This window comes from Oryctolagus cuniculus, chromosome 4 (genome assembly GCF_964237555.1).
Source record: "Oryctolagus cuniculus chromosome 4, mOryCun1.1, whole genome shotgun sequence".
Lineage (NCBI taxonomy): Eukaryota > Metazoa > Chordata > Mammalia > Lagomorpha > Leporidae > Oryctolagus > Oryctolagus cuniculus.
This window is the reverse complement of record NC_091435.1, coordinates 79,857,567-79,882,355: the sequence shown is the minus strand read 5'-3', so window position 1 is coordinate 79,882,355 and position 24,789 is coordinate 79,857,567. Positions and strand designations below refer to the sequence as shown.

Below are 24,789 nucleotides of genomic sequence, written 5' to 3'. Positions count from 1 at the left end.
GAAGCCAGGAGCCAGGAGCTTCTTCCGGGTCTCCCACGTGGGTGCAGGGGCCCAAGGACTTGGACCTTCTTGGACTGCTTTCCTAGGCCATAGCAGAGAGCTGAATCAGAAGAGGAGCAGCCGGCACTAGAACCGGCGCCCATATGGGATGCGGGTGCTTCAGGCCAGGGCTTTAACCCACTACGCCCCAGCGCCGGCCTATGGAAACAATTTTAAAAGATTTTTATGAGAATATCACGAAAGTATGGATAAGATATCTGATACAAAGGAATGTGCACTATTTTATAAATGTGATGGCAATCTTGTAAACTTTTTTAAAGCTTACCTATTTTAGAGATACAGACCGAGTTATTTACTTGTGGAATGGTTTTATTTATGATGTTTTCCTTAGAAATCCTGGGTGGGAGGTTGGCACAGGAATTAACATTGCCAAATTTTAATTTGGCACTTAGGGGGCTGGCATTGTGGCAAAGCAGGGAAAGCTAACACCTGCAGTGCCAGCCAGCTGCTCCACTTCTGATCTAGCTCTCTGCTAATGCACCTGGGAAAAACAGCAGAGGATGTCCCAAGTTTTTGGGCCCCTGCACCCACATGGGATACCTGGATAAAGCTCCCTCTCCCTCTCTGTAACTCTGCTTTTCAGTAAAATAAATAAATAAATCTTAAAAACAAAACAAAACAAAACAAAAAACAGCACTTGGAATGCCCACATCTCATGTCAGGGTTGCCTGGGTTCAGGTCCCAGCTTCCTGCCTGTGTGCACACACTGGTAGGTAGCAGGTAATGGCTCAAGTAGTTGAGTCCCTGCTACCCACTCAGGATTCCCAGATTGAATTTCTGACTTCCAGCTTTAACTCCTGGCTGTTGCAGAAATTTGGGGAGTAAACCAGAAGATGAGTGATCAATTTCTATTTACTGTTGATTACTTGCGGTTGGGATTCTGACTGTGTTCATGAACTCCTGGGCAAGGGACATTATCCACGCACTTGGAAGCGGAGGTACCTGTAGACAGAGCTCTGTCTCATACTCCAGGCCAGGGCTCTGTGTGGCAGGAGGCAGACAAGCGGTGTCACGTCCATGGTAGGCTGGTGATATACCCGGAAAGCCATGGCTTCCTCTTCTGCAAGTCTTGTAGGCCACCGCTAACGTCTTGGGGCGGCTCATCTCGGGGAGACTCCCCATCTTACTTTGTTCTGTGTGGCAGCTGTATTGAGACGTGATTCACGTGATGTGAAGTCCATCTTTATGGCTGAATCACATTCATTGTATGCAGTCACACGTCTTGTTTATCCACGCATCAGTTGGTGGACACCCGGAATGTGTGCACTTTCTAGCTTGTGAAGAGTTGCTGTGAACACTGTGTACAAGGCCTTTTTGAATAGTAGCTTTCAGTCTTGAATGTGCATAACTCTGTGTGGAACTGTTGGGTCACATGGTGAGTCCCTGTTTAACCTGTTGGGGAACTGACAGCTGCATCCTACGGGGGCTGTACCATTTTACGTCCACCTAAGAGATGTACAGGCATCCCAGTTTCCTCACATCTTTGCCAATGCTTGCTATTTTCTGTCTTTTAATTCTAACAATCCACAATCATCTCATTGTGATTTTGATTTGCATTTCTCTGATGACTAATGATGTCGGGCATCATTTCATATGCTTATTGGCCATTTGTATATCTTCTTTGGACTTGGCCCGTATTTTAATTGGGTCATTTGTGGTTTTGTAAAATTATTATTTTTGAGTTGTAAAAGTTCTTTATATTTTCTGGATACCAATCCTCATATTTAGAATTTGAAATTATTTTCTCCCATTGTGTAAAGTCTGAATTAATTTTTCTGTGTGGCCAATGAACTAATGATTAGATGGAGATTTCTTTAAATGCCTTAGGCCAGTACATCTCCTGCCTTTGCCGAAGGCTTCTATCTGTGTACTGTAGCAAGTTGTCAATGCTCCAACTGGCAGCTTACAAGCCGGCCTTAACCTTTACTTCCTGCTTGCACAGAGCTCCCAGGTCAGCCAGAGGTGAGAGAGAAAAACCCCACGGCTTCCGTGGGCATGCACACGGCCCTGCACATGCACACGGCCATCTAGGCTCCCAGGAGCGTGTTGGGGCTTTTCAAAGCCCTGGGCATCTTATGTCTCAAGTTTTCCTTTTAAGCTTTTTAAAGATTATTTATTTATTTGAAAGGCAGAGTGATAGAGAGAGAGGGAGAAAGAGTGGGAGGGTAAGTGTGTATGTGTGTGTGGGAGAGAGAGAAAGAGGGAGGAAGAGAATGGGGGTGAGGGGAAGGAGATATCTTTTAGCCACTGGTTCACTCTCCAAATGACTGCAAAGGCCAGGGCTAGTTCAGGCCAAAGGATCCCAGCAGCTCCATCGGTTCTCCCATGTGGGTAGCAGGGGCCCAAGCACTTAGGCTGTCCTCCACTGCTTTCCCGGGCACGTCAGCAGAGTGCTGGATCAGAAGTGGAGTAGCCAAACCAGCCCTCCGATACGGGGTGCCAGCTTAGCTCATGGTGCCCCAGTGCTGGCCCCCGTTTTAGGACTGTGGTCAGACTCTCGTTAACCCTGACTGATATCACTGCTGCAGTTAGCCGTGACGTTCAACAACTGCCACAGATTATTTTGTTCAAACACGTTGGAGGTAGGACTGTTCTTCTAGAGCTGACTCTGGGTCAGGGCAGATACAGGCAGCCCTGAAAGTGGAAGTAAAGAAGGAACTCCCGGAAAGGTCGAACTGTGACAGCTCCCCTGGGGATGGCATTCACTCAGGAGCTCAGAACCCCTTCCAGCTGCTGCTCGGCACTGGTCCCAGGGTTGCTGTTGATCTTCAGAGCCACTGCAGAGCCTGGGTGAGCGGAAGGGAGCCTCAGAGCTTGCTCTTCTTACTACCTGGGCCTCATGCTGAGTTCTGGCCATCGTTGTCTTCAAATGAATATTCCTCCAAATGTTGCAAGCCCTTGATTCTATTTGCAAGTATTCTGGTTGCTCTTTTTTTTTTTTTTTTTTTTTTTTGAGAGAGAGAGAGGAACAGCCAGCCAGAGAGAGCTCCTATCTGCTGCTTCACTTCCTCAAATGCACACAAGGACCATGGCTTGACTTAGCTAAAGCCAGGAGCTGGGAACTCAATCCAAGTTTCTCTTGTAGGTGGCAGGGACCCAACTAATTGAGCCATCACCTGCCACCTCCCAGGGTCTGCATTGTCAGGAAGCTGGGCTCAGGAACCAGAGCCAGAGACCAGTTAACTCTGATGTGGGATGCAGGCCCCTTAACTGGCATCTTAACGGCTAGGCCAAAAGCCTGCCACTCTTGTGGCTTTTATGAGTAGGTTTTCAGAGGTCTTTAATCTACTGTTCCAGAAGCGCTCCTCCACTCCCTCTCTTCTTTGCAGACACAGGGTGTTCTAAACTCCTCCAGCCTCCCACAAAATCCCCCCATTCACTCTTGGCAGAAGCCTGGGCCGAGAGGCAGGCCATCCAACATGTGCTCTTCCAGCTTCGCCCACAGCCCTTTCTCCCTGTTTGCCCATCAGTGCAGAAAAGCCATCAGTCACTCCCGTCCCTTAGCAAGAGGCCTCTTTTGCCTCCATACAAGCTCAGTGTGGACTTCCCTAAGCTGAGGAAGGAGATAAATCTCCCTTCCACTTGTCAGCCCCTCAGACCCCTACTTTGTCTTTCCCCTTTCCTCGCCCCAGACTGCCCTTGGCCGTGTGCCCAGCCTCACAGGATAACGAGAGCTCACGCTCACGCTCACCGAGGGCGTTCTCTGGCCAGGCTTTGTGCTAAATGCTCTGCTTACATTGTTTCTTCTAGGCATCCAACAACCTTAGGGGAAAGGTGTAGTTGCACCCATTTTCCAGGTGAGAAGACTGAGCTACAGTAAGGTTAAGTGACTCGTCCAAGGTCGCATGCCTTGTAAAAGAGAGTCTATTTCCCACCCACGTCAGCTGGCAGGAAAGCCCAAAGGCATTTCTCTAGTGAAGGAATTGGACATTGGTGAGGGGAGGGATGGAGGCTGTAGCTCTCTACCCTTCTCAGGGTGGTCTGCTTGGTCCCTGGCTCAGTGCCGGCCCAGCTCGGGTGCACCGTCCTCGTATCTTGCAGCTGCCCTCCCACCGCCTACTTTCCCCACAGGGTCTGGAAGAGAATATGTGTCTGCAGGGTCAGTGAGCTGGCTGCAAAACCTGGCTTCACCATTGGACTTGACCTCTGGAAATCATTAACTTCACCTGCCCAAAAAAAGAGCTAAAGACAGCCACCTCTCAATGCTGTCGCAATCACACTTAGAAAAGTAGCTGGCACGCTGTTGGCCTTCAAATGTTACCATTTTTCTACCCAGAAACCCCTGGGGTGTAACATGGCTTCCCCTCACCTCCGGACCGAGCAGCCTGTCCTTAGAAGCCCCAGCGACCGGTCTGGTAGCTACTGATCTGTTAACCTCTCAGGGCCATCAGCACCCTCAGGGTTTCTGCAGCGCCTCCTGGTGGCTGAGAAGACATTAGCCTAAGTAAGGTCTCCAAGCTACAAAACGTCCCCCAATCACTGGCGCAGAAGGCATTTGCAGAGCTCAAGGCAGCCTCTCCTCACCGGGACCCCCCTTAGAATCCAAAGGGGGGCAGGCGCCGCGGCTCACTAGGCTAATCCTCCGCCTGTGGCGCTGGCACACCGGGTTCTAGTCCCAGTCGGGGCACCGGATTCTGTCCCCGTTGCTACTTTTCCAGGCCAGCTCTCTGCTGTGGCCCGGGAGTGCAGTGGAGGATGGCCCAAGTGCTTGGGCCCTGCACCCCATGGGAGACCAGGAGAAGTACCTGGCTCCTGCCATCGGATCAGCGCGGTACACCGGCCGCAGCGGCCACTGGGGGGTGAACCAACAGAAAAGGAAGACCTTTCTCTCTGTCTCTCTCTCTCACTGTCCACTCTGCCTGTCAAAAAAAAAAAAAAAAAATCCAAAGAGGGTCATCGCTCATGCACATTCCCAGGCCCCCAGCAGTTCTGAACCCTGGATTGGATCTAGGTTTGCGGCTCAAACTCTACTTGGAAAACCAGAACACCTGTGAGTCTTTGTGCTTTGGTTCAGTCTTGGAATTGGACTCACTAGTGGCTGTGCAGTCACCAGAGAGACGTGTTAGGGGAGAGAAGAAACCCTGGGACATCCGGTGGGACCCCAGGAGGCAGGCAGAAGGAGCTGGCAGGATGCTCCAGGATAGCAGAAGTCACAAGACAGGAGATGCCTGAACCACAGAGGAGGGGAGGCCAGACCGGGGCTGCTCTGGACTCTGGACAAGCCCCACTGCGGGTCTCTGCCCGGGTGCTGCTGCCTGCTCCCTAAATGTGAAGACAGACAAGGCACAGCCGGTGCCTGGGGGAGTGAGGTGTCCACCTGAGAGGCCTGCAGCGGCTGTGGTCGGTCACCAGAGCAGGCAAGCTGGGACCCACAGTGCCACCTCTCTGTTCTCTGCCCCCGCAGGGCGGGCCACGATGGAGGTGACCCCGTCATTCTCCAGTGTCCTGAAGGACTGCAGCGTCACCGAGGGCCAGGATTTTGTGCTACAGTGTTCGGTACAGGGGACCCCAGCACCCCGAATCACCTGGCTGCTCAACGGTGAGCCCCCACTGCCCCAGCCCCCTGCTCTGGTGCGCTGGCCCCTCCCATACTGCCCAAGTTCTCTTCACTCCCAGTTAGACCTCAGACATCTCAAGAGCCTAAGCAGAAAGCACAGGTAGGGAGGGCACAGGATTTAGGGGTCTGCTACTGACGGGCGGAGCAAGCCAAGATGCAAAATGCCTTCCCCATGTACAAAAACCGGCTGTAGGTGGGAGGTGGCCCCTGACCCGCGGTTTGCTTTATACCAGTCTGAGCCAGCAAGTTCTGGCAGAGCTTGGCGTTTCCACACCTTCCCACTAGAGGGCGACCGTGCTCATGTTGGGTTTCCTTGGCGGCTAACTCTGGCCCGGCCCAGCTGTGGGCTGCGAGGTCTGCACTTCTGAGCCCGTGTGGGTGGGACCAGAATGAGTTACCCCCTAGTGAAAAGAATACTCTCGAGAAGTGTGTCAGTGCCTGTCCAGACAGCAGGACCACACTGAGAGTGAAAAGGGAATGTCCTGGTGTGCTCAAGGAAGAGTGGGTATGAGTGTGGCATTGTCACAACAATAAAATCAGAGAGTGGCGGTCGGCCCTCTTGGTGTCAGGGTCCTAGCCCCTGCCTTCCCTGGCCCCCTGCCCCCGGCCCCCAGCCCCCGGCCCCCAGCCCCACGTGACGGAGTGCACGAGGCTGGCAGAACATCGCCCCTCTGGCCCCATGGCACGGTGGCCCCGGCTTTGCCAAACCGTGCTGGAGACACGAAGTGTTACTCCCTGCGGAAGAAAACCTCGCCCCACGGGGAGAGGACCTGCTTCCCCCACCCGGCCGCCCACCCCCGGTTTTATGAAGTGCAAACCGGGTCCCTGCGTCTTGGTGAGAGAAGAAACTGACAGTTGCTTCCTGCATGGCGTGGGGGACACATTCCTGCTCTCGGGCCAGAAGCTTCAGTCCCGAGATTTTCGTTTGTTGGTTTTTTTTTTGTTTTTTTTTTTTTTTTTCCTGGAAATGAGGAGTCACGTCCTGGAATGATGAAATCCCAGGAACGTATAGCATTCAGGAAAGCACTGGAGCTCATGGGATGCGCTCCAGGCCCCATGCAGGACTTTGTAAAATGTGCTGGGGGAAGGGACTCTGGGAAGGAGGGTCCGGGGTCAGCTTTAGCTCCCCTGCTCTTTTTTCCTAAGCCCTAACCCCCTCCCCGCCACTGCACAAAAGAAACGCACCCACTGCAACATCAGGGTGGGGAGGCAGATGTGCTCAACTGGTGAACGTCTACAAGGGGGAAGGGACCGCTGTTCCTGGAGGCCTCACGTCCAGGCTAGGCAAGGCCTGTTCTGCCCGAGTCTGGGCTCTGGACCAGATGATCCTGTGAGATTCTTTGTAGGCTCTGACCCTGTGAGATTCTTTGCAGGCTCTGAATTTGTGTGGTTGTGGACATGGACTGGGAGACTGTTCTTTGTTTTAACACGAAACATCCAGGATCCTGTCTGGTTCCTCCTGCCTATCTCCCCCCAGCAAGGCCTTCCAGGCCCAGTCTTGCTCCCCCATCCACCCAATCAGTCACTCCCTTTGCTTTCTTTCTCCAGCCCACAAACCTCCGTGCATGGGCTGAGGGCGGTCCTGCCACACCCTTGGCCCTCTGCGGACCTAAGCGAGCCTGAGGAGCCCCAGCATCAGTGCCCACTGAGGATAGGAGCCCCGGGCGGCCACGGGTGCAGCCTGGCCTGAGTCCTCCTGTGCTTCCCCCCGCAGGGCAGCCCATCCGGTACGCCCACTCCACCTGTGCAGCTGGTGTAGCCGAGCTCCACATCCAGGATGCCCTGCCAGAAGACGATGGCACCTACACCTGTCTGGCTGAGAACGCCCTGGGCCAGGTGTCCTGCAGCGCCCGGGTCGCCGTCCACGGTAGGAACCTAGCAAGGCATGCCTTTCCTGTAGACATGCCTGCTCCGTGGTATTACTTACTGGTTCGGACCTAGAGAGGTGCAGGGGGCCTGGCTCTAGCCATCACTGGTAGGCAGCTGAGACCCCCTGATGACAGAGCACACTCCTCTCAAAGCAGGCAGGTGGAAGCCATGGCCTCTGGGAGTTCCCAGTAAGAAGGTCTGCCATGAGAGAGGACCCGGCCCTCACCCCAGCAGGGCCGTGGAAGGTACATGGCAAGGGGGAAGGGTCCCCTGGCTTCAGCAGCCCCCAGTCTGGTAGGAAGAAAACCACACACAGGGCAAGATGATGGAGGGGGCATGCTCCCAGCCCCCGGAGCAATTAGGGGTCTCACAAATGGTGTGTGGGGACTGAGGCTCCACGGGGGACCACAGGTTGTCCCCTCCGCCTTCGGGGCCTGCTCCTCCCTGCCAGCCAGGCTTGTTCAGTACGTCCCCAGCCTGGTGGCCAGTAAGCTGATTATCATAGTCGTCCATGGATCAGCCAAGCAGTCAGTCCCCAGGAGTCCCAGGGAGCTGCAGACTCAAGGCAGATCTGTCTGGGCTGCGGTGCCCGTGCACACAGAGGTGCTGCTCGGGCCCTGGGCTTTCAGGTAAGCCCGACCCCCGCCTCCCCCTGGGCCTGGGCGTGGTGGGTCTGCTTTCCCCATCAGACTGGCAGGAGACCACATCTCCTCTGTCTTTGTCCCCAGGCCTCTGTCCTCTCTGGCAGAGTGTCCCTGGGACATAAGCAGTCGCCCCTGGGAGGCTGCAGGAGTTGGTTTCCCTGGAAGGGGACACGCCTGTGCTGTCCACTGTGTTAAATTCCTTCCCCTCCCTGTGTCATCTCAGAGACCTCAGCAGGAGGTGGGGGCGGGGGAGGGGGGTGTGGTGGTGGTGGTGCTGTCCCTATTCTACACAGGAAGGTCCGCAGTTCTTAGGAACTCCGTGTCACTTGCCTACGTGCGCCCAGCTAGTAAGGAAATCCGGGCTGCTGAGCCCCGACCCGGGGTGTCTGCATTCTACGCCTGCTGCTGCACCCTGCCCCTCCCAAAGCGGGAGGCTGCCTACTGTGGGCTGGGCAGTGTCAGTGCCTCGGGGACAGAATAGCTGGCACCCAAGGAAAATGTGACTGATGCCTGACCTCACCCCCGCCCTGCGAAGCTCTGTGGGGAGCCAGTGCATACCCCCAGGACCCCGGATTTCTCTGGAAAACTGCCTCGGCATGGAGCCATCACTGATGAACTGGTCTACCCCTTCCTCCGGGAAACCTCCCTCCTGGGGCAGGGCCCACTGTGGCCCTGGGACTGTGTCCCACTTGGCCTCCCTGGTTCTCATTGCATGGCTGCAGTGGCAGCCTCAGTGAGACTTCCAAGGAAACCAGAGTGGCTCAGAATAGCCCTCGCTGGCCCCTTCCCACCAGGCACCCTGCTCAGAGGCAGCTTGGCCCACCCAAGTGCCCACTGGGCAGGGGGAGTGAGGACAGCATGGGCCAGGCCGAATGGCTCAATCCCCTGTCTACTGAGTGCTGCTCTCGCTGGCTCTGCCACCAGCCCAGCTAATCCAGTGCCTGCCCCCCCAACCCTGCACTGAGATTGGATTAGCAACACCCAGCCAGGCTAATCTCCGCCCCCTGGAGCCGGGGGTCCCTCAGCGGAGGAGCAAGAACTCTTTTGGAGTGATCGCCCCTCTGCTGGCCTGTGAGAGGGCGGGGCGTGCGTCCTCTGCCAGGCTTGACTTGCTCCAAGAGCAGCCCAGCGTGAGTGACAGCCCCTCCCCTCCCGCGCCGGCCAGACCCAGGCTCTGAGACCATAAATGGTGAAGGAGGCCGGGAGATGCACCGCGCCGGCGCCCATGCCCCTGTCTCTGCACGGGCCTGGGCCAGGGTGAGCCTGAGCCTGGCACCGTGACACCCCCGGCACTGCGCCCAGAGGCAGCCGCAAGGCTCCAGCCACTGCCTGCACCCTCCTAGGCTATGGAGTTTTCCGGACTTCCCTGGCAGCGCCCCGGCCCCGGGTGCAGCTTGGAGTAGGTGGGGGAGGGGCGGTGACCGCAGGGGGTACTTTTGGGCTCAGGCACCAGCAACGTGTGGTGTGTCCGCGGGCTCCTTCACTGCCCAGACCTGTGCTTCCTTTGCCCTTGGTGGGGCGCCAGGCCGTCGTGGGGGCAGGGATGGGTGTGAGCCCCGCTCCCCTGGCGTACTGCCTGGAAACCAGGCCGCCCCCGGGAGTGGTCACTCACAGCACCCGGGTGCGTTAAAGGTGTGGGTACACACAGCATCCCCAGAACCCGGGACGTGCTCAGCAGGTATGGGCAGTCAGGACGGTTGCCCACCGGGGCACACCTTGAAGCAACAAGTAGTTGAAGAGGCCAGGTGTCGGGAGGGGCTTTTACCAGAGGCTCCGCTCTGCCATCGCTTTGTCTGTCAGGTAGGGACAGAGAGAATGAGAGGCCAGGGGCTCCTGAAGCGGAGGTTTCTGCACCTGACGCCCAGGGTTCTGGCCACAAGGTGGCGCTGCTCAGCAGTACGTTTCCCTCCGCCGCCGCCCCAGGCTCAGCTGCAGAGCGCAGTAGGTTCTGGGCGGAGGGCCAGGCAGAGGGGCGACTCCCTCGCCTCTCAGCTTCTGCCAGGGTGTTGCAGGTCAGTGGGTCCGAGAGCAGAACATGCTGCGTGTGCTGTCTGCTTCCTTCCTCCATGGGGCTCTTCTCCCACACAGCGCTCCTGGCGGCATGCCCTGCCCTGCCCTCGGCGCTCTGTCTTCTACCCACAAGTCTTTCTTGAGCACGTGGGTGTGGCCGTGCCAGGCATTGGCCAGGGGGAAGTGCAGGACACAGGGCAGACCAGGGCCCTGCCTGAAGAGGGGGACAGGGGCCCCCATCAACCTGCTTTGATCTCCATCACCAACAGTGCTTTGAAGAAGGGTGTGAGGATACAGAAGCCTAGGAGGGGTCCTTTCTGAGTCGTGTGACGGAGAAAGCCTCCAGGACATCAGTGAACTGCAGAAAAGGTGCTCTGGGCAGGCCGTGCAGCAAGGCCCTGAGGTAGGGACAGGGTCTATGCAAGGGCCAGCGAGGTGACCTTTGTGGCTAAATGTCAGGTTTAACTTTCTCTCTCTCTCTCTCTCTCTCTCTCTTTTTTTTAAATATATTAAGAACCTTAGTTCACCCAAAACCTCTGCTCCTAAGCCTAAGGGGGCAAGCAGCTAACTAAATGTTAAGTGCATTCGTAGCCCGTGTCCCGGTTTCATGCAAGTCAGTACAGAATTAGATTTGTGCACCCGTGGCTTCTCCGTGCCACAGAACGACTGTGGCTGTGTCCGAGCGTCTCTGCCCTATCAGAGGACTTGAACTTCACATCACAAGGTGGACGGTTGTAGAGACTGACAGCTCTCTACCCATGCAGCCCGTGGGCAGTCACGAGTCCTTGACCATCCAAGTCGTGGCATGGTGTTCCCCGTGGCAGATGGGCCCCGTGTGAGGACGGTGTGATGGGAGGGTGGTTTCCAGGCCCTGGCCGAGAGAGGTCCTCGGGCAGTTTGCACGCTGTGCCTGATGATAACTTTCGAAGATGATAACTTTCGAAGCAGCGAGGAGGCTGTGGCAGACCCCGCCTGCGCTCCAGCAACGCCATCATTACTGGCCAGAGGCTTTCCCTGCACCACCGTCACTCGTCACTCGTCCCGTTCCCTCTGTCTTCTCCTTGCACAGTTGGGTTCTCGTTTGCTTGTCAGCATCTGGAGACCCTGGTGGAAGGAAGGCCGAGGGAGAGCCGGGCTAAGGGAGGAAGCATCTTTGTTGCTGCGGACTCGCCGAGGTCTTGCTGTTTCCTTAGGGGACAGACTTTCATTGAAAAGACTCGGCTGTGTCCCCAGGCGTCTGCAGCGGGCATGGAGGCCCTGGACGTGGGGAGGGGTGAGCACAGCCCTCGGTCAAGGAGCCCTCCCTCGTGAGCAGCCCTGGAGTCCAGGGGCTGGGGAGCCCCATTCCTGAGCCCTGAGCCAGGCCGGGTGTTGAGCATGAAGGAACGGGGGGGGGGGGGGGGGGGGGGACTGTGCTTCCCCACCCCACCCCACCCCCCGCCTCAGTTGGTGATTTATTGAATTTCCACAGAATCACAGGGTTGGGGGTGAACCAGATCTGCCGTTGGAATGGAATTTGGCGTTATAATAGCTAAGAAAAACAGCTCATGTTCAAAGCCTGAAGGAGACCTTGAGCCAGCTCAAGATGAAAGCAAGCATGTGCCCCGAATGCAAATTTGGATCCACACATTCTGGGCTTCCAAGAGCAGCGAGCTGACCAGCCAAAGCTGGCAGGTAGAAAAAGCAAGGCTTTAAGGAGAAAGTCAGAAATGAGTTGTTTGTCCTGCCAGCCTCAGAGAAACAGAAGGGCTGGGAAGGAACGGACAGGGAGGGTGTGGCAGAGAGACGGGCCCTGAGCTCGGGGCTCTTACTGCCAGGTCCAGGAGCTGCTGCCGGCCTGTGTGCTGGCTCTGGCCTCGGGGAGTTGGTTGTGCGCTTGTGGGTGTGGGGTGCAGTGCAGAGGGTCACAAACCCCTCCCGGCGCCTGGGCCTTCAGCTCTGTCCTAAATGAGCGGTCCTCGAAATGCCATAGTGGGCATCGCTCTGTGTTTGTGTTTTTAAACTCAAGCCACCGTCAGCAGATGAATGTGTTGCAGAAGGCGTGTTGTGTCCGAGGAGCTGGCTTGGCTTCCTTGCATTCTCACAGCCACTCTGCCTCCCACTCGAGAGTCAGCTCCACCTGACACCTGGAGAAAGCAGGTGCTCAGAGAGGTGAAGGCAGCTGCCCAGAGCAGCCCAGCCACACGCCCAGAACAGAGGCCTCTAACTGCTTCAGCCCAGGGCTGCTCTGGGCCCTGATACGCCACGTGATGGGTGCTTTGGCTTCACTGGAGCAAGTCTTGAATGTTCAATTTCATGGCTAGGAACTGCCTTCAAAAACAACCCCTAGTGAGTCCAAAACAGCAAGCAAGGCCAGGCGGGGAGTACACTGTGGTTCCGCAGGGTCATAGGCAGGCTGTGTGTGCGCGTGCATGCGCGTGTCTGTCTCTGCTCCTTCTCTCCCACACCCCTCCTCCCCACCTCCCTCCCTCTCCCCTGCAGAACCCTTCTCCTTCTCTTTGCTCTGCTCCCTCTGCTCTGCTCTCTCCTACACCCTTTCCTTCCTCAGCTCCTGGCAACAGCCTGCTCTCATTTTCATTCATCTTTGTTCTTCGTCATGCCCGCTGCTCCCATCCTTTCTCTCCCAAGGGGGCGTAGCCTTATCCCTGGGCCCCAGTGAACGCTTCCCTGCTCTTGGTGTGTCTCCTGCCCAGAGGAAGAAGGCCCAGGCTCCCTGCGACAACACCCACAAACACCACCCTGGGCACCTCGCGCCCCTGAGCCTGGCTCTCCTGCCCAGCCTCTGGGGCCTCTGCCGGAGAACAGCTGGAACACAAGCCCAGGGACAGGGTCTCTGGGCTAAGTGGCGACCCTGGCCCGGGCAGAGTGGCAGGAAGTCCCTTGCAGGATGCAGCTGGCCCACCTTTGCACCAGGTGAAGACGGGGGTGAGGAGAGTCAGAACCGTGCATTTCTGGGCTGGTGCTGTGCCAGATGTGGTTCTGGCTGCTGAGCGGTGCTGCTTCTTCTAACCACTTAGCACCCCTGCAGTGCATCACGGGGGTCACTCCTGTGCTATGAGCAATAGCCGATCACCGTGGAGGAGGGACCCCTGCTGCTGTGCTTCAGACCCCACGAGAGCCCACAGCTCCAAACACCCGTTTCCCTCGGTCTCTCTGTTTGGTCTGCGTCCGCCAAACCAAGACGGGGCCTGCAGGCCACGGACGAGCAGTGTGGCACTTGCTTTGTCTCTGCCCTGCTTTCCTTTCCCCCGCGGTCCAGGCTGTCATCTGCTGGTCAGCTGCCGGCGCCACATCCTCGGCACAGTTCAACACAGACCCCCTGGAGAAGGCCCGTCCCCTCTGAAGAGAGCCCTGTGTGACATCATCCTGCCTGCCCGTGCTGGCTCCAGGCCTTGGACAAGCTCTTCCCCATAGCACATCCCGAGGGTTCCATCCTCAAAGTCGGGTGGTGGGTCGGGACAGGGGTTCAGGATTCCAATTAGGACTGTTTTTCTTGGGCTGCCCAAATAGGAACTCACTTGCCCAGGTCCCGAGGTCCTCTCGGGTCCCCCAGCCCCCTGCAGTGTGTGTTTGGGGGGAGGGTGGGCTGGTGTTCTCACCCCAGGTCCTCCCTGCCCCCCCGGCCCCCTGCAGTGTGTGTTTGTGGGGAGGGTAGACTGGTGTTCTCACCTCTACCCTCCCCAGCCCCCCAGCCCCCTGCAGTGTGTGCTTGTGGGGAGGGTGGGCTGGTGTTCTCACCCCAGGTCCTCCCTGTCCCCCGGCCCCTTGCAGTCTGTGTTTGGGGTCGTGAGCTGGTGTTCTCACCACGAGAGGAATTTGGGGTGGCTGAATGCCCAGGATGCCTCCGCCTTCGCTAGCCTGATGCACCACTGCTCACCTAGCCCTGATGACGGACCCTGAGCCTGCTGGGGAGCGTCCATGCAAACAGGAACCCTGGCCTGCAGCTTTGAGAGCAGGCTCGCTCCAAACGTTTACTCGCAGTCATTTCCTTCCTCCTTTGGCTCTTGAGGGAGACGGAACAGGGCCGCAGGTGGTGGGCGACACTGGCACTCTCCGTCCTCGCCTCCTGGGTGGAGGTGCAGGGGTGTCCCCAGCTTGCTGTGAGCCACACCTCGTGGTAGTTCCTAACCGTGTTTGCTTCAGGTCGTGTTAAACGGGTCTGTGATCCCTGGGTGAGGCCCGGTCTCCGCTGGTTCTTTTGCTGCTGCTAAGCCCGTGATGGAGGTGAGCCCCGGGGCACAGGTCTGAGTGGTTCTCATGCCAGCCTCGTACAGATGTGGTCGTTGGTCACGAGCAGTTGCCCAGAGGGTTTTCACCTGTTGTCTCTGCCACCTCCTGGGGCCCTGTAATGATACTGCCCCTAGAGGCAGGTAGGGACACTGGGCGTCCGGCAGATGGCACTTCCCCCTGGCCATTAGATTGCCAGTGCAGCACCGGCCATGCCCTGTACTCAGGCTTTTAAAGAACCAGAGAGGCAGCTCCCAGCCCCCTCCCACACATGCCTGGGGGGCTCCCAGGGAGAGAGGTACAGAGAAGTTTGCAGTCTCCAGTGGCTGAGACCCCCAGGGTGGCTGGGTTTTGCAAACCCCAAGAGTAAGCAGCAGGCAGTGGGAGGAACGGAGAGAGGGTGGGCCCAGGGGGAGGTTGCCTGAAGGAGAGCAAGCTGGAGCTCTTTATGTCCCGGCAACGCCTAGGACATGTGCACTGGACTCTTCGAGGCTGGGACTCCGGCTGAGACGACACAGAGGTGGGAACAGGGAGGGCACCAGAGTCCTGGAGCCTTCTCAGACTGTGTAAGACAGGAAATTCCTCAACTCTCCCGAGGCAGCCAGCGTCCCTCACAGCTGCTCAGCAGTCGGGGAGCCGGGACAGAGCTGTGCGTCTCCAGTGCAGTACCCCTAAGTCCACTCCCAGACCTCCTGCCAGGGCCTGGGGACCGCCCCCTGGCACAGCCACGGTGCCTGCTCTGGGACGTGGGCCAAAGACAGGACCCTGAGAGCCCTGTCTTCTGGCTGGGGCCATTACCTGTTCTTGCACACCTGACCCATGTCTGTCTGACTGCACCTGCTCTGGGGGAGTTTGTCTCCAGCCTCCTGGGCCTTACCAGTCTCTCCCCAGCCACAGTCCCAGAGGCTGGGCTAGCTGCACTGGGCAGCGGGCCTGATTTTGTTTTCAGTGGCAACAAATAAAAGCTCAGCAGCCAGTTTGGAGTTAGGCCTTGCTCAGGTAGGTAAAGCTCCCTGGAAATGCAGCCCCACAGACCCAGGCTTCCTAAACAAAGTCTGGTACTTGTGGCTGTGAGCTACTAAATTCCCCAAATGCCAGCGTCCCTGTCTCTCAAAACTTAGAGCTTAAGAAAGAAACATCCCAGCTGTCTTCATCTGTTTTTCATGGCTGTAACCAAAATCCCCGAGGCTAGATAGTTGGTAAAGAAAAGAGATTGATTTCTGCTCATGGTTCTACGGGTCCGGCACCTCCTTGGGTTCTGGTGGGACCTCATGCTGCGTCGTGTCAGGAGGGCTGAGCAGAAGGGGGAAGCAGCTGTGTGCAGAAGGAGCACGTGTGCAAGAGAGACAGCTGGGGCGGGGCAGACACCGGACCCCCACCCTAACCACCTGCCGACTCACGCCTGCCTGAACCACGCCAGCCTCAAGAACACCTGGTCTGGTCTCTTGAGAAAGACTTGATCCATCATTGAGGGCGGTGCCCCCATGACCTGAGCACCCTATCGGGAATCAAATTTCAGTGTGAATTTCAGTGGGGACAAACCACCCCCAAACCATAGCTCCAGCCCCAGCCTCATCTCAGCGCCCACATCAGCAGCCAGGAGCTGGAGGGGCTTAGTAAAGTTCAAAGCTCCCTGGCCCCCAGGACAAAGGGGAAGACAATGCCAGCCAGGCCTGAGCTGTGCATGCAGCAGTCTGCTCAGCCCCTTCCCAAGCCCCTGCAAGGAACAGTCGGAGCCCCACCGGGGGGGGGGGGGGGTCCAAGAATGAGGAAGAGGTTCTCTGTGAGTGCATCTCCACGGGCACTCAGTGGGTGAGTGGACCAGGCCTGCACCCAGACAGCGTTCTGGGTGTGTCCCTGATGAGCCCGTGCTCCCCCTGCCCAGTCTTTATGGAGCTGGTGTTCACGCACAACAGACTGTGTACACGGAAGGTGCTTCCTTAGGTGACGAGGGCTGATGTCCACCTCCAGGAAACCTGCACGCTCTAGGGAATGAGCGTCTGCTTTACCCCCAAGTGCTCCCTTGTGCCCGTTTGTAATCCAGCCCCAAGCCTCAGCCCTGGGCCCCCGGCAACCACCTCTCTGCTTTCTGTCACTCTGCTCTGTGTCTGTTCTTCAGTTTTATAGAAGTGATATCATCTAACATGTAGTCTCTCTTTGGCTTCTTGTACTCAAAATAAGTTCTCAAGATTTATTTATTTATTTATTTATTTATTGGAAAGGCAAAGAGAGAGAGAAATCTCCCATTCACTGGTTCATTCCCCAAATGGCTGCAATAGCTGGGACTGGGCCAGGCTGAAGTCAGGAGCCTGGGACTCCATCCAGGTCTCCCACATGGGTGGGGTGGCCTAACCCACTGCACCACAATGTTGGCCCCTCGACGTCAGTATTGTGAGCTTCACTCCTGCTGCAGCGTCTCTCAGTACCCCACCCCTTTTCCTTACTTAGTAGTATTCCACGGATGGCCCACCACTGGTTTGTTTATTCCCCTGTTGGCACTATTGTGGATAACCCGCTGGAAGCACTGTGCACAGACCTGTGTGTAGCTGTGGCTCCCATGCTCGTGGGCAGGTCCTCAGGAGAGTGCCTGGGCCAGGGCGGAAGTGTGTGTTTGACCCTAGCGCACAGCCAGACCATTCTCCGAGGTTCTGCAGCACCAGCAGAGCGAGCTCGCCAGCACAGATTTGGGATGCTCAGTCTTTGTCGGTGTAGCCTCGGCTGTCTTGAGGGGCTCGAATCTCCTAAGATGGCAACGGAGCACCATGCGTGGTGGGAAATGACGGGGAAGTGCCACGGTCGTTAACTTTAAAAGTGAGATGCCAAGCCAAGTGTGCAGTGTGTTCTGATATATGTTTAACAAGATAGAAATGGGGGCCTGTGTTGTGACACAGCAGGTTAAGCAGCTGTCTGTGATACCAGCATGCCATACTGGTGCCCATAGCTCTGGCTACTCCGCTTCCAACCCAGCTCCCTACCAGTGCACCTGAGGAAGCAGCAGAAGATGGCCCAAGTACTTGGGCCCCTGCACCCACGTGGGAGACCAGATGGAGTTCTTGGCTCCATGCTTCAGCCTGGCCCAGCCCCAACTGTTGCAGCCCTCTGGAGAGTGAACCAGTGGGTGCAGGCTATCTCCCTCTCTCTCTCTGTAACTCTGCCTTTCAAATACAAATAAATAAATCTTTTTAAAAGAAGAAAACACAGAATATATGTGTTTGCTTGTGTATTGATACACCTGAGTCATCGCTGGGCAGATGAGCATTGCCTGCCTCTGGGGATGGGGCTGGGAGGGACCCTTTACTCTCCTTGGTCACTTCTGAATTTCATATCATGTGACTGTATCACTTATTCAAAAAAGGCAATACAATTTGAGAAAAGGCATCTCACAAGATGCCAAGCATCAGCTGAGGGACAAGAGCCTTGACCAGCCGTGGCTCTGCAGCCGGCTCCTCGCTCCCGCCCTGCCCTGGGGCGAAGGCGAACCTTTGAGAGGTTCGGTCATCTCGTTCCAGGTGACTCTGAATTCCAGCAGTCAGTCTCCGCTGGAAGCCGGAGTCCCGGGCGGTCGGTCAGCCTGTGTTTGTTCAACGAAGGGATGGTCACTCCACCTTGTGTTGTCTGCACACAGAGAAGAAGAGTGACAGGAAGTGTGAGCGCCTTCTGCCCGTGGCTCCCGGCAGGCCCGTCGCACCTGTCTTCCTGCAGGGCCTCTCTGACCTCAAGGTCATGGATGGAAGCCAGGTCACCATGACAGTCCAGGTGTCAGGTCTGTATCTGCGTCTCTTCTTGGGGAACAGGTAAAAATGGTGGTGCTTCTGACACGGGTGTTGCTACCCAGTGGCCTGCTTACAACGTTGATTCTGCCTGATAATCAGCATGAAACTGTCAGCTGAGGGACCCACAGAGTGCAGCCTCTCACCTCTCTTTTCTGCCTCTCATGGATAGGATTTCCTAGAATCAAGATTAAACAGTCCAGGGGCTGGCACTGTGGCACAGCAGATTAAGCTGCTCTCTGTGACACTCTCATCCCATATAGGTGCTGGTTCGGGTCCCGGCTGCTCTACTTCCAATGCAGCTCCCTGCTAATGCACCTCGGAAAGCAGTGGAAAATGGCCCAAATGCTTAAGCCCCTGACACCCACATGGGAGACCCAGATGAAATTCTTGACTCTGCCTTTCAAATAAATAAATAAACCTTAAGAAAAAAACATTGAACAATCCAGTGGGAAAAGATGGCCATAACTAGAGGGGTGAGAGGGTCACCTGAAACCACAGTGGGACAGGAAGCTTTAGAAGACTGGGAGAGAACCAGATTGTACGATAACTCGCCAAGTCTCGGACTTTCTCAGATGCCCCATTCAGGTACTAAGGAGGGAAGATGGAGCAGAAGTCCTTATAAAACCGAAGCAGGGAAGCAGAGCGTGGGGTCAGCACCCCAGTCTGAGAAATCAGGGTCCTTGCCAGAGGCAAACAAGAGAATCCCAGAGTGGCCCAGGCACAGCATTTGTGACTGAGGACAGCCACCCTTGCCACTGAGTGCGCAAATGACTGGTGGCCGCACTAAGTGGCTCTGTAGCCTGGAGGTGGCTTTCCTGGCTCATTAGTTCTCCTTGAGCTGCGGAAGCCACCATGGGCTCACCCTTCCAGGGATGTACCTACAGGCTGAGGGCTGTCCAGTGGCAGCCCCAGGCAGAGGGCTGTGTCCCTTCCCCTGGGACCCCGACCACAAATGCCATGCCCTTCCTGAGTCCTTGAATTGGAAAAACTGGGCAGTACTGTGCACCTGGCCAGCAGCCTGTCTGACCTGGGGCAGACTGGAGGCCATCTGCTCTCTCTTGGGCCTCTCCAGGCCTGGGCCCAGCCAGCCCACCTCTGCAGCCCGTTCAGAGGCTCTGCTCCTAGGAAGCAAAGCCTAGCGGTCAGTTCTTACATCAGAGGAGACCCTCACCAATGGCTGTTGTCTTATGGTCCAACAAATCCCTAGAAACTGCCCAGAAACAGAGACCAGTGCATGGTGACAGTGTCATCCTCCCATAACCCTGCGTGGGACCCCTAGGCAGGCTGACTCCCTGCCTTACCCAGGAACAGCAGTGGTAAGGCAGCAAAATGAAGCGCTCCCCGAGCTGTCTTCCTCATGACCATCTGCAAGAGTTGCCACGAGGTGACCATGGCCCGGATGTGGACGCGCTGCAGCAGGCAGCGTGGAGTGGAAAACACGCTCAGACTGAACGCGGTGTTCCAGTTACCATTTGGTGTTATGAAGCAGTTTGAAGCTAATTATTAAAAGCATTTGCCCTGGGTTTTCTTCCTCTTCTTTAAAATCACGTGTGCACTTCTGTGTTCTTTCTGGTCTCTTCAATCTGTAGTTAAATGAGCAGAAAGAGCATGTATTTGTGCCCAATACCACTGCCAGCTGCCCTTCTGATGGGCGGTCAGCAGGGAGATGAACTCACTTCATCTTCCTGAAGCCAGGAGGGCTTGAGAGAGTGCCTGGCACGGTACAGCGGCCAGGGCAGAGCTGCCACCAGCCACGGAAGCCCCTGGCTGACGGCTGCCCCGCCCCCTCTCGGTTCAGGGAACCCGCCCCCTGAGGTCCTCTGGCTTCACAACGGGAACGAGATCCAGGAGTCCGAGGACTTCCACTTTGAGCAGAGAGGCACTTGGCACAGCCTGTGTATCCAGGAAGTGTTCCCAGAGGACACAGGCACCTACACCTGCGAGGCCTGGAACAGCGCCGGAGAGGTGCGCACCCAGGCTGTGCTCACAGTGCAAGGTGAGAGGCTCGGCCACTCGGAGCGGGTGGGGAGGGTGCTGTGCGGCCTCCTTGGCACAGGTGAGTAGAGGGTGCAGAAACCCCCGGAGCCTGCTCGGTGCCCAGCTGGGGCCCAGAAGCCAGCTCTCTATCCAACATGTCGCACTCTGGCTGAGTGGGACTGCCCTTCCGAGCTCTCTGAAGTCCTTGTGCTCCCTGGGCTGCTGGTGACAGGCCGTGCAGAGTGCTGAGAGGGAGCTGTGTGAGACACTTAGCCATTTGGCAGCGGGAGCATTTGCAGTGAGTTATGAGCTTATCCGGGCCCTTAGCTTTGGAGAACCGACACTTAAGAGGGGAAGCAAGTGAAGTACCCAGAAAGCGAGTGGCAGCTCTCAGTCACACACAGCTGGCACAGAGCACTAGCACCCAGCCAGTGCCCCACACCTGCTGGGATGCCCACCCCTTGCTTTGGACATACAAGTTCATGTTCACTGTGCTCTCTGAGAATGGAGACAGAGCAGCCACAAAAGGATGTGCTGTTTATATATGCAACCGAAGTGCTTTCTGGAGCAGCTGGTGTTCGGGTAACATGCTGCTTCGGGCCCTTCCCCCCATGGAGAGCTGCGTGGTAGACGCTCTGGTGCAGGGCCTCTGCAGCTCTCCCCTTTGCCAACTTCCAGAGCCCCAGGATGGCACCCAGCCCTGGTTCATCAGCAAGCCTCGCTCCGTGACGGCCTCGCTGGGCCAGAGCGTCCTCATCTCCTGCGCCATCGCCGGCGACCCCTTTCCCAGCGTGCACTGGCTCCGAGACGGCCAAGCCCTCTCCAAGGACACTGGCCACTTCGAGGTGCTGCAGAACGAGGATGTGTTCACCCTGGTCCTGAAACACGTGCAGCCCTGGCACGCCGGCCACTACGAGATCCTGCTCAAGTGAGTCGGCCTGTCCTGCCCGTGCCCTTGACCCTCTGACTCCACATCCCTAGCTCCTGGACCTGGGTATGGGAATCCAGAGGCAGCACCACAGTATAGGGCTGGACTCCAAAGGAAAGCAGGTGTAGGCTCGGTGCTGCTGGCCAGCTCCTGTGTGTTCCCCTTACCTGGGGCAGGTGTCCCCTGAGAACCTCCCTTCCGAGCTCCTTTTCCCAGAACCCTCTGTCTGGATTATCCTGAATCCTGTGCCCCATTACTTGGTGAATGGAGAATATGACATAAGGAGGGAGGGATTCAAGGTGGAAAAGCAGACAGAGAGAAGGAATGTGCGAGTCACCTATCACTGCGTAATAAATCACCCGCAAACCTAGCAGCCCGAAAGAACATGTGGTTATTATCTCGCAGCTTGTGTGCACTGGGAATTTGGAATCAGCTTAGCTGGATGCTTTTGGAGTTTGTGCATCTCTGAGGGCCTGATGTGGCTGGTGGATCCCTCCAAGAAGGCTCTTTTCACGTGGCTGTTGGCCAAGGGCCCCAGCTCCTTGCCACGTGGGCCTCTGCTGGCCACTGGAGGGCCCTCATGGCATGGCAGCTGCTTCCCCAGAGCTAGTGATCCAAGAGGGGGCACCCATGGGAGCCATACATCATCACTTTAGATATCCTGTCTGTTAAAAGATGAGTCACTAAATACAGCCCATACCCAAAGGGAGAGGGGTTAAGGTCCCCTCTTGGACTGCCACAGGGAGGCTAACATTCCCCATTCCTTGTTCCTCCCCCTGTTCGAGGTCTTGCTTAGGTTACACAAGAAAAGAAGCACCACAGAGCAGTGTGCTGTATTTGCAGGCCCAGAGCCGGTCGGGCCGGTAGTCAGCGTCGCTCTAGTATAGGAGTGGGACCCAGAAATGTTCCACCTTTTCAATGCTCCAGCTCTTGATTTTCTCGGCCGGCCCTGGATTGGTGGGGACAGATCGCCTGCCCTGGCTCCTACGGTAGTTGTAAACATTGACAAAGAGCATTGGCTGCACTTCAGAGGGTTGGGCCCCAGCCTGAAGGTGGTTAGACCTGTCCTGCCTTGGGTACCTGGCTCACGGACTTGATCATTTCCCCAGAGTCTGTTCAAGGCTCTGAGCTGAAAGCCAAGGTCACAGCCATGATGACACACTGCTCCTGCAATGCACAAACAAGTACCCTGTCCGCTCAGGGCCTTTCCAGGCCTGTGCTCGTATACTAGCATCAGCTTCTGCTGCTCCCAACCCACCCTAGTACTCACTGGCCTTTCACCATTATTTCTGAGGAATCCTTGGGCCTGCTAGGAAGTTCTGCTGATCTGGTCAGGGCTCGATGACTCTCAGTGGAGCTCCGTGATGTGCCTGGCGTCAGGTGATGGGATGGCTATTGGTTGCTGCCAATCCTGCTGCCATCAACAATGTGCCTGGAACACACCCACTGCCTCTGCCTTATGCCTAGACCAGGTATCCCCAGGAAGGCCAACCTGCCTCCCGAATGAGGAGCAGTACCCCCACCCCGGAGAACAGAACAGGCACGGAACATGACATGGGACATCATCTCAAAGTTTATGGAAAATGGGATTCGAGGGCAGTTTATTTGTGTGCAAAGAAATTTGAAATCCGTGCATGTTTTTTTTCATAATACTCATTTCCTGTGAACTTGCCCTTGAACCTGTGTGTAGGAGTCCTCATTCCCATCAAGCCAGGCTCCTGGAGGAGATGAGCTCTGTGGGGGACTTTTGAGGAAGAAGAAAAGGGGCTGAGTCTTGGCATGTGAGAGAAGACTCGGCTGTAGAGCAGGCTAAGCAGGAGAGGGCTAGGGGTGGAGAGGGGGAAGCGGGGGGCTGTGGGAGGCTCTCCAGGCCAGAGGGGAAGGGAACAGGGGAGCGCGGCAGGCAGACTGTCTGGGGCCAGCAGGGGACAGTCGTAAAACTTAGCCCGTCCCAGCTGGAAGGGCCCTCAGAAGTTATGCAGCCGCTTTCTCATCTAACGACTGGGGAAACCGAGCTCTCGAGGTCACGAACTTGCTCATGGCCACCCAAAGGCAAGTGGCAGAGCCTGCATTTGAACTCCTGTCCTGTGCCAGCAGATGCTTTTCTGTCCCCTGTGGCTTAGAGTTTCTCTCAAGTGCACTGAGAACTTGGGGGACCTGGGAAATGCACTGCTGTCCCCACCCATGCAGCCTGAACTCCAGCCTCTTCACTCCTCTGGGGGGGAGGCGAGGTCCTGGCTGAGAAGGAGCAGGTCGGTGCGCAGAACGGCCTGACACTGGCCAGCAGCGGGTACCAGGGCACTGGGCCTCACCCCCAGAATGACCTCACGTGGTTCTTCTACAAGCTGAGCCAAGCTCCAGCAGCCTTTCCCAGAGCTTCTGGAGCCCCTTGGTCTCCCCAGCATCTGGCACTAATGAGCCTCCTAATTGCTGTTTGTTGAGCAAAACTACATGCCCCCCCTCCCCAGTTTTCCAGACTGAGGCTCCCTGAACTTGGGCTCTGAGGAGGGTGGCAGAAGGGGCCAGGCTGTGGGACGAGTAGCTGGGACAGAGAGAGGAGTGAGTTAAGGTCCCCAGGAAGGCACCTGCATGGGCCTAGAAAGGGACAAAAGCAGGAGACCCCAACAGGTGAGGAGAAGGTTGGAGGACAGCATAGATCAACCTTTTCTTACTCCAGAAGGGTCCCAGTGCCCAGGGTGAGCAGCGGCCCAAAGCCCCTGAGACTCACATCCCTAGACTGCAGTCTCCGTCCATTGGTGGGGGGGCCAGGCAGAGTGAGGGAGGCAGCCACCTGTGATCAGTGCCCAGGGTGAGCAGCGGCCCAAAGCCCCTGAGACTCACATCCCTAGACTGCAGTCTCCGTCCATTGGTGGGGGGGCCAGGCAGAGTGAGGGAGGCAGCCACCTGTGATCAGAGCACACACAGACACAGGCTCAATATCTGGTCCTGTGGGTAAGATGTACACCTGCACACATTTCCCACGGCCCAGACCTCCAGGGCAGGGGTGTTTCCACGAGGGCCCTTCAGAAAGTTCATAACCAAGGGAATTAAAAGGGAAGTTTGTTTGGCTGTAAGAACTTTTGAAACATGCATGGTCTTTCCCTAGTCTGCATTTTCCACGAGCTTTTTGAAGACCCCACATACACGTGCACAGACACACACACACACACATCCTAGAACAGACGTATGCTGATGAGACTGCGGGAAGGAGTGCGGAGGCCACAGGTGTTGTTCAGGTAGACCCAGGGCTCGGCCCCTTTCCCACCAGCTAGCTCCTTGGAGTGAGGCCCATGACTTAAGCTTTGCAAACCTTGGCTTCCTTAACTGCAACAACGGTGCTGACTCCAGCCTCACAGAAATTGCCCAGGCCACACGAGATGGATTGTGGAAGGAGGGTGTCACAGCACCTGGCACCTCTGGCCAGGTGTTGGTCATGCCCTGCCCTTCCATCCTGGTAAGAGGGATGGATCCAGAGCCTCCTCTGGCTCTCTAAAATGGGTGTGATCGTGTTGCATAGGTCCCTGGCGTGTTGTGAACAAGATGACAGCTGAAAGTTGTGGGTGCTGAAGGGTGCATAAGAAATGCAGTCCTTAGCACCAAGAGTTCCTTTGGTTCCCAGACCTGCCCCACCCCTTCTCTCTAGTCTGAGCTAGAATCAGGCTGGAGCTCAGAATCACCAGCAGGTGGCACCCTTGTGTGGCTGGAGGGGAGAGCTAGGCCCCCTCCCCTCTCCTGAGCAGAGGG

The 24,789-nt window shown here is 56.6% G+C and overlaps 1 protein-coding gene across 9 annotated transcripts in view; it reads left to right on the top strand.

Moving 5' to 3' along the window:
• The window catches only part of MYLK (myosin light chain kinase), a 267,908-nt gene that overhangs the window by 159,259 nt on the left and 83,860 nt on the right, over nucleotides 1-24,789 (top strand). For 8 of the 9 annotated variants that reach the window (XM_070072214.1, XM_070072211.1, XM_070072215.1 and 5 more), the window contains 5 exons: nucleotides 5,465-5,599; nucleotides 7,332-7,484; nucleotides 17,993-18,130; nucleotides 19,939-20,136; nucleotides 20,796-21,045. In XM_070072214.1, the coding sequence (XP_069928315.1) occupies nucleotides 5,465-5,599; nucleotides 7,332-7,484; nucleotides 17,993-18,130; nucleotides 19,939-20,136; nucleotides 20,796-21,045 (874 nt within the window). Of the gene's footprint in view, nucleotides 1-5,464; nucleotides 5,600-7,331; nucleotides 7,485-7,982; nucleotides 8,116-17,992; nucleotides 18,131-19,938; nucleotides 20,137-20,795; nucleotides 21,046-24,789 lie in introns of those variants that run through there. The other variant, XM_070072218.1, reaches the window with a different exon arrangement.